Here is a 15,706-nt window from a genome sequence, read left to right on the forward strand (position 1 = left end):
CGGTTTGATTCCCTTCCCATTAAATCCAGTGGCCCATTCTGGCTTTGACCCTGTTCCAGACACCAAACAGCCCTGTGACCAGGGTCAGTTAACACATGATCTCAGTCAGAGAGTCTCCTGCATACAGTCAGTCAGTATGCAGTACCCTCACCTGAAGTATCAGTACCAGTCTCCCCAGGCGGCTTATGTATCAAGCATCTCAGAGAAAGAGTACTGATTTGGAATTAGGTCCTTCCTGTACATATTATAATCGCATTAAGTATCATCTAAAGTGCAAAATGGATCCTAGATTAGCACTCCTACTCTGAAATAACCTAGAGCTCACTTCCCCCTGCAAGAGTGTCCCCACTGACATCACCCCCAAACCAGTCAACATCACCTCCCATTAGCCCCTAGGTGGGAAGGTAGTTGGGGTTTTCTCTTGATCTTTCTTCCCTCTCTACCCCAACCCCTTCTCTTCCTCATAGTTGTATCTATTTCTCTCTGATACATTTACTGAACAGGTGCTCCTTTCTGAAGGGATCACTTAGGTATATTTAGATTTTGAAACCTGAGAGCGCTGCCATCTGATTGGCTGTTTGGACCACATGATAACCGGGGTGCCGCTGCACCTGTGAGCTGTCGCCCATCGTCTCTGTGGAGGGAAGTTGGGGAGGCTCTTTGGTGGCTTGGGAAACGATTTGACTCTAAAGTAAACTGGTAAGCAAAAATTTTTTTACTGAACATATTTCTTTCCTTTCTTCCTACCGCTGCAGCACACCCTCTGCATGGCCTTTGTTTGGGACTTTTTTGGTACAATCTGTCTTCTGCTGCTCCAGTGGATTGTTTGGGGATAGTTAATCAATCAGCCCAGTTAAAGGGCTGTGTCCTGGTTGAAGGAGTCTCAGAGTAGTGGACCTCCAGCGACCAACATTGCTGAGGATGGAACAATGGAACACCCACAAGTTTGTTGCATTTTCCCCAACCTCTTCTGCTTCTGGTTTCTAGTTATTTTTGATGGAAATCTTTTTTATGTGAAGAGTTTGGGAGGGGAGCGCTAAAAAAGGGTAGTTAGTACAGCGGTCCTATATTTAACCTGCAGCCTCAGAAGGCATTGGAGCGCCGTTAGCTAAACAAAGCCAGCCAATCAGGCAGAGAGGCATTAGCTTACATGACAAATAGCTGGAGCGATATGATGACAGCTGTGCCAACCCTTCAACCAGTAGGCGCAGGTCTGCTCTAGAGGGGGTTTTGGGTGTCAAACCCTCAACAAAGCCTACAGGCCTGTGAAAAGCAGTCCAGTGCTACTTGGCCCGTGGTCACACCTTTTAGCTCTATCTGATCTTTATCCGGCTGGGAATTTTGAATAGTATTTGTTTTTTTGTCTAGGTTTGAAGGCAAAAACGCAAAGTGGAATATCAGTTTGGGGCTCTAGTGGACGGCAAGTCAGCAGCTTCCTTTACTCTAAGGTCGCTGGAAATACTACAGGAATCTTAACTGGGGTACAGCATGTTGATTTGGTTGGCATTCTGGCATTATTGTGTGTACATGTTACAATCAAATCAAAGTTTATTTGTTGCATACACAGATTAGCAGATGTTAAAGCAGGTGCAGCGAAATGCTTGGTTTCTAGCTCCAGCAGTGCAGCAAATGTCTAACAGTATAATACTAATACATAAATAATCCCAAAACCAAAAAAAATTACAAAAGAAGAAGAAGAAACAAGAGATTAAGAAATATCAGAATGTCATGTTACATAGTTTATGTGTGACAGACTTTGTTAGAGGGTTTTGTCCATATTCTGTATTTGACTTTGGTGGTTTGGCTTAAAAAGACACTGCAAGGCAAGTTCTTAAAATATGTATGTTTATGTTGTCCTTCAGCCTCTGGTAAAGACACATTGTTTTATGGAGTAATGTATTATAACAGAGTTTACATGTTGACTATTGCAGTCCAGTTATGGATGATATATGGTTTTCACTTGTGCTTGTAAAGTTTCAACCATAGTTTACTGGGAGGTGCTTCATTGAGAAATCAAATGATTGTTGTGTGTTTCAGGTAGACAACCCCTAAAACTGCATCATCATGGATGAGAATGAAGAATTTGAGGATGAGTTTGAGGAAGAGGAGCTTATCGAGGAAGAGGTAAGTAAATATTTTCTCACAAGATCAACACAACATACCATAGTTGTCTTCTGCATTTAACCCAACCCCTTTGAATCAGAGAGGTGCGGGGTTAGGCCTTGTGGGCCCTCCATACTGCTTTTTGGGTCAATTCTATTCCAAATCAGTCAAGGAAAATTGGAATTGGAATCAGAATGTCAGTTTACTTCCTGACTTGACCGAATTGTCATGGAATTGGCACCCCGACCCTGTTCCAAACCCTCTATGTTCTAAGGTCAGAGTTATATGGCTCCACTGGACTTCTCTGGCCCCTGTACTGGTGGGTCTGCAGATTCAGTGGCTAGCTTTACTCAGTCCCTATGAATAGTAAACTTACTTTTGATACCACCCCAGTCAGCAATTCAGGAGGCCAGGCATCTCTGAGCTGTGAGGAGGGTTAGATCCTGTTTCAGTAGAACACCCATCTCCTTATATGCTAGCTAGCTAGAGACATGGCCCTGGCCAACACTGTACAGACCAGAGAACTGTAAATCAGACCAGCCATTAAAATCAAAACCCCTGCCACTTTCCTCTTTTCCTGGACATTTTAAAGCCCAGTTATTAGCATAAAAAGCAATCACACCCTTTTGTTTACAAGGACCATTGCACTTAAAGGCCCAGCGCAGTCAAAAACGATATATATGTTCACAGAATGAGGTTGGAATAATACTGTGAAATTGTTTAAATTATGATAGTGCCCCTTTAGTGTAAAAGCTGTTTGAAAATATCGCCTGAAATTTCTGTCTGCTTTGGTGGGATAAAGTTTAGTTAATACACCAATAAGAATGACAGTTCTAAACCTCTCTGCCAATACATTTTCAGTTTCCCCTCCCCACTCAGACCACTCCCAGGCAGTCCTAGCACAATTCTTGCTTGAGAAATGTCTCTTTCCTAGGAATTATATATATATATATTTTCACCTTTTTAAGTTAAATCAATCACAGTAAGGCACTTAATTGTTACCCAGAAAGGATTTGATTTTGGACTAAAATATAAATGTAGATAAAAAATGTTTTTAAGCGGCGCAAAGTTCAAAATGGGAAAACTCATCCTTTAAAGCTACATAACTTTTGGGGCAACCAGACCAAATTCACATAGAAATGTGAGCTATAGATATGTCATTCTCATTGAAAGCAGGTCTAAGAAGCAGTAGATCTGTTCTATGTGCGCTATCTCTATGCTTCCCATTCTTAAACTTCATTTTTGTGTCTTTTACTTTCGGTTTTGAACACCAGCTTCAAACAGCTGAAAATAAAATATTTTTGGTTATTGAAAACATATTTCACAGCAGTTTCGATGTTACAAAGATACTCTACACAATGACTGCTTGTTTTGTCACAAACTGAAATTAGGCGAGCTATTAGAATTTTAGCAACCAGGAAATGGCGGAGCAGTTTCTGAATATTGCACCTTTAACTTGGTAGTCGATACATGTAGTATAAGTACACTTTACCTGACCAACCACCTTATCCTAAAGACTCCCAGACAGCTATGGGCTTTGATGGCAGGAGCACACTGATGTAATAGGTCTAGTTGTTACACAACAGCCAGTGTGAAGACATTGCTGACATTCCTGCAGATACTGTAAATTCCTATTAGGTTACACTGCACTGCAGATGCCTCAATGGAAGAGTCCATCATCATTCTTAATCTAGAACATTTCTTATACCATTGGTGTAAAAGGTGTAGTAATGTTGTGATGTTCCATTCATAAGAATGATGGATTGATGGAAGACCTGCAAGCTTGGGGAGCCGCCATTTTGTTGGAAGTGACCAAAGTTTTGTGTTAGATACTGTAGATAGTATCAGTGAGATAATACTGTGCATTTCTGCAAGAATGTGCAATAAAACATATTTTGAGCCGTTTAGCTTCAGACTGGCAATTCTGGACATTGTGTAGTATCACCATAATCCACATAGTCTATCCAAGTTTTTAAGGAAGTATTTTTATTATTATTTCTTTTTGATGGTCCACTGTGTCAGAGCTTGAAAGTTGAAGATTAATAATGTATTATCTTATGGTGAAATAGGATTTAAGTTAGCCTCGTATTTGACTAAAAGTTAGCCTCGTGTTCGTCTAAACTTTATGTTGTTGATAACTTATAGAGGAATCATTTCTTCTTATTGAAGAATTGGAAGAAACTTCTGATCTTTTATTGTTGCATTTGGAAATATAAACCCCCCCCTTTTTGTTTTTGTTTTTGTGTAATTGTTTGTTGGTATTTCATTATGGTTAGTAAGTGGTTATTAATATGGATGGTAAGTATTTCATATTCAGCATTTAACGAAAGCACTTTCTCAAGATAGTAATACATGCTTTTATAGCCTGGGTACCAGTCTCTTTAGCTAATCATCTCCCTGTACTCCATGTCATGTGACAAAGACAAGGAGTGGCAAGAAGTGTAATGTTAGCTAAAGAGACTGGTACTCAGCCTAATAGTCTTATGCTATGCTACTTTTCTCTCTTGATGTTAATCAAGTTTGAGAACGTTTCACAGTATATTGTTCTCCCAGTGTGAGAAACATTGACTCTCAGCTCTGAGCTGTGGCTGATAAAAACTCTCTGGACAGGACAGCACTGAAGATACAAATTTAGCTGTGGACATCTATGGCAGACAGGCAGGCAGGGAGTGAGGGAGGGAGCGGGAGGATGGTGAGAAGGGTTGTGCTGCCTGTATTAAATCACATGGCAGTATCACCAGTAGCCCAGGGTCTGCTAACGTCAATTTAGAATGTGCTTAGGAGGTAGATACAAGTATAGAGAAACCGACAGCCAACCTGCACCGAGCTAGAGGAGGAACGTAGATCTAGGCTCTGTAGCAGCTCTGTATCAGTAGGAGAATCTTAGCCTGATCCAACTCCTTGCAAGATAGCACAAACAGATGTTGCATTTGAGATGTTTGAGATGACTGTTAGAGTTCAAGGGTTTTCTTTACAGTTCTAGCAGTAGGGTTGTTTGCAATATTTACAGGGCTGTGCTCTATGCTATGGCAATGACTGCCTTCTTGAGTTAGAGAACAATGTACTGTCACTCAACTCACAGGTCACTGGCTACAATTTAATCCTAGTTGAAGTTAGACACAGGCTATACAGGGAATATGTTTGAGAATGTTTTTAGTTTAGTACAGTATGCTGCTCTGATTGTAGGATATTTATTTATTTATTTATTAATAATCTCTAAATATTATAACAGTTTTATCTGTCTTGTTGATATTCACATTCATAACGGCTATTTATAACAAGAACAATGGACTTGTAAATGTAATAACCAACATAAATAGCCAGTGAGGTCTTGTGAGGGTGTTTATGTTCCCAGGGATGGTCGGTCAGAGGGTTCTGTCGGTCAGACTTGTGTTCACTGCAAATACTATTTGAAATCTTTCACATACTAATCTTTCACATCATTTTTTTTAAATGCCAGAGTTTGACATTTTGCAACTGTTCTATTGTTTCCATTGTGTCAGACAAGCTCAGTCAAGACCAGCTAAATGATTTCAAATGATTTGAAATAGTATTTGAACCCAGGTCTGGTCAGAGGGCTCTGTCAGTCAGATGCAGAAGGCAGGCAGTCAGGCAGACAGAGAGTCAGTCAGATGCAGAAGGCAGGCAGTCAGTCAGACAGAGAGTCAGTCAGTCAGTTGCTAATATAGGCTCCTGCTCCTCTTTCCCCCTGGAATAGGGGCTTCATTACACTGTTCAGTAATCACAGCCTATTCCAGGCTCCAAAAGGACACCTTTAAAGTAACTGGTGAGATCTGGGATACATGGGACTTTTTATTACAGTATAGTGAATGTAATTACTACATAATTCTGGTAATTATCAAAGACTGTAGCTGAACTTTAAACGTTAGTGCAGAATATTTTACTTAGCTACTATAACCAGATAATTGTGGCAACAGTGCAGATGAGTATTAAGTCAGTATAAGTCAGTATATTATTACTGTTTGTCAGTGTTGTTTCTTGTATAAAAGACCAACTGACTGTATCAGTGACAGTGGTGTGACGTACTTAAGTAAAAATATTTGAAAGTACTACTTAAGTAGTTTTTGTACTTTACTTAACTATTCATATTTTTGACTTCTTTTAATTCACTACATTCCTAAAGAAAATATTGTACTTTTTACTCTCTACATTTTCCTTGACACCAAAGTACTCGTTGCATTTTTAATGCATATCAGGACAGAAAAATAGTCCAATTCACTCACTAATCAAGATAACATCCCTTGTCTGAGGAATTTGAAACAATTTATACTTTTACTTTTGATACTTTTAGACTTTTACTCAAGTAGTATTCTGCTGGGTGACTTTAACTTTTACTTGTCATTTTCTATTAAGGTATTTTTACTTTTACTGAAGTATGACAATTGGGAACTTTTTCCACCACTGGTCAGAGATCAGGGTATTATTGCAACAGAAACTCAATGCAAAACATTTGTGATACCGTATGTCTTCCTTTTACTTGTAATGGCGATTTTGAAACCTGCGAATTGTTCCTATATTTATAGTATTTTGAGGAGACGGTGACTTCGACCACCTCTCACCAGACCACATCTCGGGCAGCAGAGGTAACTCAACAGGTAGAAGACAACAGTGAAATAAACAGCACCAGCAGTTGATCATGCTGGGTACTTGCATGCCATGAGGGTTATTCCACCAACGAAGGAAAGAAACTCTACAAGAAAGGATACTGTTTAAAAGCCATGTGTGTGTGGCCCCGTGGATTATTAAACAAACTCCCTTGTTTAACAATAATTCACAATTTACTCAAGTCGAGGAATATTTTTTTTTTGCCATTCCAAAAGTGAGTTCCCAAACAAAAAGGCGATTGTTTGGGTAATTCACAAATCACGACTTCATGTTAATTGTCCTCAGATGGCCCTAAGGCTAGTGAGTGATAGATGAAATAGCCCTCATATAGCCCGGTGTTGCTAAGTGATGCATGCAGTCTGTCAACTGTGAAACTGTGTGTCTTGCTATGCCCAACACTGCTTTTGTCCACTGGCTCATTCATGGCCAGTTCCTTCTTTAATTTGCTCAGTCTCCTATAATTTCCTTCATTCAGTCTCCTTTCCTTTCATTTCCTTGGTTCAGACTCCTTTCATTTCCTTGGATCAGTCTCCTTCCCTTCGTTCAGTCTCCTTTCCTTTCATTTGCTTTCAGTCTCCTTTCCTTTCATTTCCTTTGTTTCATTCAGTCTCCTTTCATTTCCTTTCCTTCTTTCAGTCTCCTTTCCTTCCTTCATTCATTCTCATTTCCTTTCCTTCGTTCAGTCCCTTACCCTCAGTTCCTGTACTTTCCTGTAGCTTTGATAATACGTCCTATCCTCTGTCCCTACTAGACCTTAACCTAGCCAACTCAATATTAGGAAGGTGTTCCTAATGTTTAGTGTACTCAGTGTAGTTCTCTAATCATTCCCTGTAATGGGCCTGGTTTTTCAAAAGCTATCTATCTAGATTTCACCTATTGGATAGGATTAAATTAATTGAAATACAATGAATAGAATGGACAAATAATTGACTTGAATGGGGACTCTCGTTCTATTCATTCGATTTCTATCCGATAGGCGAAATACATATAGATAACTTTTGAAAAACTTGGCCCACATGATAGGGTGAAAAAACACAATTTGTAACTTAAGGTTATCCTTTTTTTGTTAACCATTGTATTGAATTCTTGCAAGTAAGTGCACTAGGTTGCAGAGTAGCATGAACTAGCCTCAGTCATTGTTGCTTTCACACACAAGTGTCCCTTTTGTAAGAGTCTTATGATAGTAAAAATGTCATTCAAAATCATTTTTCGATGCTGTAAATGTTATTATATACACGGCCTGTTCTAGCACTTGTTTACCCATTTATTTATATTATACCTACCTAGTACTATTCTTCCATTGTTACAGTAGTCATGATTCCGTCTTGTTTCTAATTACTCTGTATTGTGTCGCTAGCCTTTGTAAGTGGATTGTAAGTTGGAAGTATACCTCTGGCCTGGTTTACTATCATTAAGGAACAACAGTCACGCAACTAACATTCTTTCTTCTATTTCCCAGCCTGGCGTTCCTGTGAGGAGAGTGGTCAGGAAGAAGGTTAAGGTGGACACCTCCAAGTTCATGACTCCTTACTTGGCCCACAGCCAGAAGATGCTGGACTTGTTCTCCTACGTAAGCAAGCCCAGGTCAACCAGGTCATGTTCATTAGGGCAAAACGTAGCAAAATGTTTTGAAACGGAAATTGAACGTTTGCATTTCTTATTGGACATGCCCAAGTAGTACCTTCTCTGTTTCTGTCAGTTTTTATCAGTTTATAGCATAATTAACACAACCCAGGTGAATGCTTTTTTCACCCCACTGTCGTTCTGGCTCACCAGAGTTTGATTATGATGTTATGATGTTCCTATGTGTCCCTAACAGAACAAGTACCGTCATGCCTATGACAAGGCTAAGGGGAAACCCTATGACATCACGGCTGACACCCCTGAGATGATGAGGATCAAGAAGGCTCAGGAGCAGCTGTCTGAGGTAAGGAGGCCTCCATTCTCTTCTATTCTGTCCACTTCTCTGATAGATATCATTTATCTTAGTCTCAGTCAATGTTTCAATTTTTTTGTTTAAACAACAGCTTTATTTTATTTTTGTCAAACTAACACTTGACTCATTGCCCCTACCAGGTGAAGTACCGCATGGAGGGCAATAAGGTCAGGTGTACCAGTTTGTACGATGGGGAGGCTAGAGAGATCGCCCATGTCAAGCATGTCTCTGAGCTGATCAGCAAGGTTCTGTACAGGGCCAAGTGGGATGAGACTAAGGACAGGTACCTGCTGCCCCCTGATGCCCCGGAGCTTGTCCTGGCTGTGAAGAACGCTGCCAACTACAGCAAGGTATCGTCATACTGTACCCTACTCAGTCGTATGAGATTATAACAATATTTTATATGTAGATTACTCAATTAAGATGGCATTTTACTCAAAGAAAGGTAGATTGCTTTTTTATATTTGAGCCGATGTAGCTTCTGCAAGCTAACTTGTAATTGTATTTTTCTGTGTGATCAGAAACTGTACACGGAGCAATGGGATGAGGACAAGACCATGTGCTATCCTTACAGCGATTCTCCGGAGCTGCGCAGGGTGGCCAAGGCACAGGAGGTCCTCAGTGATGTGAGTACAGCAACTACAAACATATATTGTATTGTATTATATTCTTTATTTAACGACACCTTTACTAGTAATTACAGCAAGTTAATATCAGTGTTATTAGCTCAGTTGTATCAGAGATTAAGATAGTTATGTTTGACTTAACAACATTAATTTCTTACTCTGACTAACTGTTGTCAATCATAAATATCCTCCTAAACAACAATATTCCTCGAATACAGTCTCTCCGTCAGTCAGTCAGTCAGTCGGCTGAGCCACGAGTGTGGTGGTTCACTTTGTAATTCACTTAGAACAATTAATTTCTCACATCGCAGAAAGGCGTCCCACATCAATCACACTTCAGAAAAGTACAGTAACCTTTTAAACCCTCTAATTTTTCTCTCTGGGCTTGTAGTTTTCTGTTACTCAGATGTACTATATGGATCCATTTCCTTTGAGCAGATAAATAGGATGCAATTAAAATGGTCACTGTTGTCGCTCTTTTTTCAAAGTTAGCTTCAGGTTTCCACTGATCCAGTTAATTTGTTTATCCAATTTATCCAATACCCTATCTCTGTGTCCAGTAACCATGAAACTAGAGATCCATCTCAGCATTCTGTTCTGTTTCTCTCCTACTCTGTTCTGTTTCTCTCCTACTCTGTTCATCTCATCATTCAGTTCCTGTCACCATTCTGTTAAACTCAACATTCTGTTAATCTCACCATTCTGTTCTGTTTTAACCCTACTCTGCAGATCCTGTACAAGAAGGGGCATGCTGAGCGAACGGCAAAATACACATCTCTGGCTGTGCCTAATGATATGGAGCTGGCCAAGAAGAATTTTGAACAGCGCAGTGACGTAAGTGCTCACACACACACACACACACACACACACACACACACACACACACACACACACACACACACACACACACACACACACACACACACACACACACACACACACACACACACACACACACACACACAATTCATCGACGATGGCTTCTCTGTCAGTGTATCCATCAGTCACTCATCATCCTTGACAACATTATCATGTAGAAATGTATCATAGCCCTCAGCTATCGAGTCCTGACAGAGAGGGCAGGGGTGCTGTCAGTAACTGCTTGACATGGGTGAAGTCTCACACCCCTCCAAGCCCTGCTGTCCTTGTCCCTGGGGAGACAGAAAGGGATAACTGCAACCCTCTCCATGATATTACTGGAGGGCAGCAGAAAGGGATTCTGGACACAGAAAGGGATAACTGAGCCTCCCGGGTGGCGCAGTGGTCTAGGGCACTGCATCGCAGTGCTAGCTGCGCCACCAGAGTCTCTGGGTTCCCACCCAGGCTCTGTCGCAGCCGGCCGCGACCGGGAGGTCTGTGGGGCGACGCACAATTGGGCTAGCGTCGTCTGGGTTAGGGAGGGTTTGGCCGGTAGGGATATCCTTGTCTCATCGCGCTCCAGCGACTCCTGTGGCGGGCCGTGCGCAGTGCGCGCTAACCAAGGGGGCCAGGTGCACGGTGTTTCCTCCGACACATTGGTGCGGCTGGCTTCCGGGTTGGAGACGCGCTGTGTTAAGAAGCAGTGCGGCTTGGTTGGGTTGTGCTTCGGAGGACGCGTGGCTTTCAACCTTCGTCTCTCCCGAGCCCGTACGGGAGTTGTAGCGATGAGACAAGATAGTAATTACTAGCGATTGGATACCACGAAAATTGGGGAGAAAAGGGGATAAAATAATAATAATAAAAAAAAGGCATAACTGCAACCCTCTCCATGATATTACTGGAGGGCAGCAGCCCTGTTCTGGACACAGAAAGGGAGTAACGCATAATTTTGTTTAGAATTATTTTTTAAGGAACATTTTGACTGATAATATTTGTTGTCTTTCTTGATTGTTTCATACCATCTTAGTGCTATAGTTATTGAGGCAAAGCTTTAGTTCTTCTTACTGTAGTTATTGAGGCAAAGCTTTAGTTCTTCTTACTGTAGTTATTGAGGCAAAGCTTTAGTTCTTCTTACTGTAGTTATTGAGGCAAAGCTTTAGTTCTTCTTACTGTAGTTATTGAGGCAAAGCTTTAGTTCTTCTTACTGTAGTTATTGAGGCAAAGCTTTAGTTCTTCTTATGGAGTTATTGAGGCAAAGCTTTAGTTCTTCTTACTGTAGTTATTGAGGCAAAGCTTTAGTTCTTCTTACTGTAATTATTGAGGCAAAGCTTTAGTTCTTCTTACTGTAATTATTGAGGCAAAGCTTTAGTTCTTCTTACTGTAATTATTGAGGCAAAGCTTTAGTTCTTCTTACTGTAATTATTGAGGCAAAGCTTTAGTTCTTCTTACTGTAATTATTGAGGCAAAGCTTTAGTTCTTCTTACTGTAGTTATTGAGGCAAATCTTTAGTTCTTCTTACTGTAATTATTGAGGCAAAGCTTCAGTTCTTCTTATTCTAAATTACCCCAATGTCTGACTTTTCCTTGCTTTTATCTTGCAGCTCAAGTACCATGAGGACTACAACAAGAACGTCAAGGGCCACTGGTGTGAGACGCCCTACATTGAGGTGGCTATTGCCAGGGTAGCTATGGACAACCTTAGCAATGTAAGAGCCCACTATCGTGTAGCATATGAATAGTTATTGGCATAGTGACATAACATTGTGTTCATCAAATCATAACACATTTAATATCTATATTTAATCCATTTGTCTTTTTTAATTTCAGAAAATGTACACGGCTGCGTATGAGGACATAAAAGACCAAATCAATTTTATGCAAACCGAGACGCCAGAATACAAACAGCACAAGAAGGCTGGTCACGCTGCTAGCTCGGTGAGTCTATAAGCCCTCAGAGGGACATAAAGGAGAACACACACACGACACACACACACAAAACACACACACACACATCAAACCAACTAGCTAATCAACCAACCAAATCAATCAATCAATCAAGTTTATTTTATATAGCCCTTCGTACATCAGCTAATATCTCGAAGTGCTGTACAGAAACCCAGCCTAAAACCCCAAACAGCTAGTAATGCAGGTGTAGAAGCACGGTGGCTAGGAAAAACTCCCTAGAAAGGCCAAAACCTAGGAAGAAACCTAGAGAGGAACCAGGCTATGAGGGGTGGCCAGTCCTCTTCTGGCTGTGCCGGGTGGAGATTATAACAGAACTATGCCAAGATGTTCAAAAATGTTCATAAGTGACAAGCATGGTCAAATAATAATCATGAATAATTTTCAGTTGGCTTTTCATAGCCGATCATTAAGAGTTGAAAAACAACAGGTCTGGGACAGGTGACGGTTCCATAACCGCAGGCAGAACAGCTGAAACTGGAATAGCAGCAAGGCCAGGCGGACTGGGGACAGCAAGGATTCACCACGCCCGGTAGTCCCGACGTATGGTCCTAGGGCTCAGGTCCTCCGAGAGAAAGAAAGAGAGAAGGAGAAAATTAGAGAGAGCCAAGATTTTCAAAATGTTCATAAATGACAAGCATGGTCAAATAATAATCAGGAATAAATCTCAGTTGGCTTTTCATAGCCGATCATTAAGAGTTGAAAACAGCAGGTCTGGGACAGGTAGGGGTTCCGTAAACGCAGGCAGAACAGTTGAAACTGGAATAGCAGCAAGGCCAGGCGGACTGGGGACAGCAAGGAGTCATCATGCCCGGTAGTCCTGACGTATGGTCCTAGGGCTCAGGTTCTCAGAGAGAGAGAAAGAAAGAGAGAACGAGAGAATTAGAGAGAGCATACTTAAATTCACACAGGACACTGGATAAGACAGGAGTACTCCAGGTATAACCAACTGACCGTAGCCCCCCGACACATAAACTACTGCAGCATAAATACTGGAGGCTGAGACAGGAGCGGTCAGGAGACACTGTGACAGACAGCCACCTACTGTGATAAACAGCCACCTACTGCTTCTCTCAGAGAAAGGAAGCAGGGTAAGTGAGTGTATTTGTATAGATCCATCTGATGCGGCAGCAGGCAGAGAGACACACTGGGTTGACCTGTGACCTTGTCTGATCAGAGCGTCAGTCAAAACCATGACTCTTTTGTCACGCAGACATCAGGATGTGTCCACACATGTTCCGTACTCAGATACATTTCAAATAGTTGTCTTGTCAGACAGTAGTTTAAAGACATTTAGGCTATGCCGTAGCTAGTAACAAAACTGTAGCTTTCGTGAAGAAGTCATTGTCTCTTAGCACTTATCAATCAAATGTAAACGCTCTTCACACCGCGGCTTCATTCACATACCAACGCAGACTGACATGTCAATCCAAAATCTGCTATGTGATGAGTAATCGTATTAACCTTTCCGTGAGTCACTGTATCACAGTAAAATAAACACATCATGTATTGACTTGTGCCCATTTTTCTCTCCTCAGATCAAATACAAGAAGGATTACGAGAACAGCAAATCGGTAGCTGACTACAACGTTCTCCCAGCCACAGACAACCCTCTGCTCAGGCAGCTGAGATACGCTGGCACCATCTTGAGTGACGTAAGTGTCTAAGTCTGGGAGACTGAACCATTGGTCCAAACAGGTGTCATACTCAAATAGACAGAAGTTACAGGAAGTTAAACAATCACATTTCTTCTATGAGAGGCAGTCATTAGTTACAGAAAACCATTCAGTATCCCATCCCATGTTCTAGCTGATTACAACAGTTATCTTTCATCTCCATTCTCAACAGTCGCTACTCGTGTTTCAAATTAGCTTGTATAGTGTTTATTAGTACACTTTTAGCTTGACAGTTGGCAGTTTGTTAGACAGGGTAACGGTTTTAACAGCAGATTCCCACTCATTAAGTGGTAAAGGGGAGTAATGGGGAACCCCTTTTAACTTAGTCATCATATTACTGGGGATAATTCTGACAACCAGGATGCCTGTATACTATAGTTAACCGACTGGAGGTGTAACATGACCCCAAGCACTACTTTAATGAGTCTACTTAGTTACTAGTCACTCACTGTCAATTTGTGTTAAGAATTACTGTAGCTATTCACAGAACCTTATATTTAGATATAAGATCCTTTTGAAGTTCATAAATTGAAAGCCAAATAACTTTGATTTGTATTTGAGATATATAACTCTAGTTTTGTTGTCATTATTTTCTGTTCAACATTTCTCCTCTGATCACTACCTTTGCAGAAAGTCTACAAGGCCAGCTATGAGAAATCAAGGGGGTCAAGTATCAACTACTGTGACACCCCCAAGTTCAAGATGGACTCTGTTGTACAACAGTTTAGTGACGTGAGTATTCTCTTCACTGATGTTGTTGATAATGTTTTTTATGTTTTAATTGTTCAACAAATCATTGTACAGTAAGAATGGCAGCAACAAGCTTAACTGATTATTCAAAGTGGATTTCCTTTATTTATTGTACAGTTGAAGTCGGAAGTTTTTATACACTTAGGTTGGAGTCATTAAAACTCGTGTTTCAACCACTCCACAAATTTTTTGTTAACAAACTATAGTTTCGGCAAGTTGGTTAAGACATCTACTTTGTGCATGACACAAGAAATTTTTCCAACAATTGTTTACAGACAGATTATTTCACTTATAATTCACCTTATCACAATTCCAGTGGGTCAGAAGTTTACATACACTAAATTGACCATGCCTTTAAACAGCTTTGAAAATTCCAGAAAATGATGCCATGGCTTTAGAAGCTTCTGATAGGCTAATTGACATAATTTGAGTCAATTGGATGTGTACCTGTGGATGTATTTCAAGGCCTACCTTCAAACTCAGTGCCTCTGCTTGACATCACAGGAAAATCAGCCAAAATCGTAGACCTCCACAAGTCTGGTTCATCCTTGGGAGCAATTTACAAACACCTGAAGGTACCACCTTCATCTGTACAAACCATAGTACGCAAGTATAAACACCATGGGACCATGCAGCCGTCATACCGCTCAGGAAGGAAACACGTTCTGTCTCCTTGAGATGAACGTACGTTGGTGCGAAAAGTGCAAATCAATCCCAGAACAACAGCAAAGGACCTTGTGAAGATGCTGGAGGAAACAGGTACAAAAGTATCTATATCCACAGTAAAACGAGACCTATATCGACATAACCTGAAAGGCCGCAGGGCAAGGAAGAAGCCACTGCTCCAAAACCGCCATAAAGAAAGCCAGACAACGGTTTGCAACTGCACATGGGGACAAAGATAGTACTTTTTGGAGAAATGTCCTCTGGTCTGATGAAACAAAATTAGAACTATTTGGTCATAATGACCATCGTTATGTTTGGAGGAAAACGGGGGAGGCTTGCAAGCCGAAGAACACCATCCCAACCGTGAAGCACGGGGGTGGCAGCATCATGTTTTGGGGGTGCTTTGCTGCAGGAGGGACTGGTGCACTTCACAAAATAGATGGCATCATGAGGATGGAACATTATGTGGATATATTGAAGCAACATCTCAAGACATCAGTCAGG

At 41.0% G+C, this 15,706-nt stretch overlaps 1 protein-coding gene across 3 annotated transcripts in view; it reads left to right on the plus strand.

Moving 5' to 3' along the window:
- The first annotated feature begins 595 nt into the window (after nt 1–595).
- LOC129816605 (nebulin-like) overlaps nt 596–15,706 on the plus strand; it is a 95,031-nt gene continuing 79,920 nt past the window's right edge. For 2 of the 3 annotated variants that reach the window (XM_055871292.1, XM_055871293.1), the window contains exons 1-12: nt 596–699; nt 2,038–2,124; nt 6,648–6,719; nt 8,189–8,299; nt 8,549–8,656; nt 8,806–9,015; nt 9,187–9,291; nt 10,021–10,125; nt 11,750–11,854; nt 11,976–12,083; nt 13,649–13,765; nt 14,417–14,518. In XM_055871292.1, coding sequence (XP_055727267.1) covers nt 2,065–2,124; nt 6,648–6,719; nt 8,189–8,299; nt 8,549–8,656; nt 8,806–9,015; nt 9,187–9,291; nt 10,021–10,125; nt 11,750–11,854; nt 11,976–12,083; nt 13,649–13,765; nt 14,417–14,518 — 1,203 coding nt within the window. In that variant the 5' untranslated portion in view covers nt 596–699; nt 2,038–2,064. Of the gene's footprint in view, nt 700–1,368; nt 1,482–2,037; nt 2,125–6,647; nt 6,720–8,188; nt 8,300–8,548; nt 8,657–8,805; nt 9,016–9,186; nt 9,292–10,020; nt 10,126–11,749; nt 11,855–11,975; nt 12,084–13,648; nt 13,766–14,416; nt 14,519–15,706 lie in introns of all 3 variants that reach the window. The other variant, XM_055871291.1, reaches the window with a different exon arrangement.

This window comes from Salvelinus fontinalis, chromosome 19 (assembly GCF_029448725.1).
Source record: "Salvelinus fontinalis isolate EN_2023a chromosome 19, ASM2944872v1, whole genome shotgun sequence".
Classification (NCBI taxonomy): domain Eukaryota; kingdom Metazoa; phylum Chordata; class Actinopteri; order Salmoniformes; family Salmonidae; genus Salvelinus; species Salvelinus fontinalis.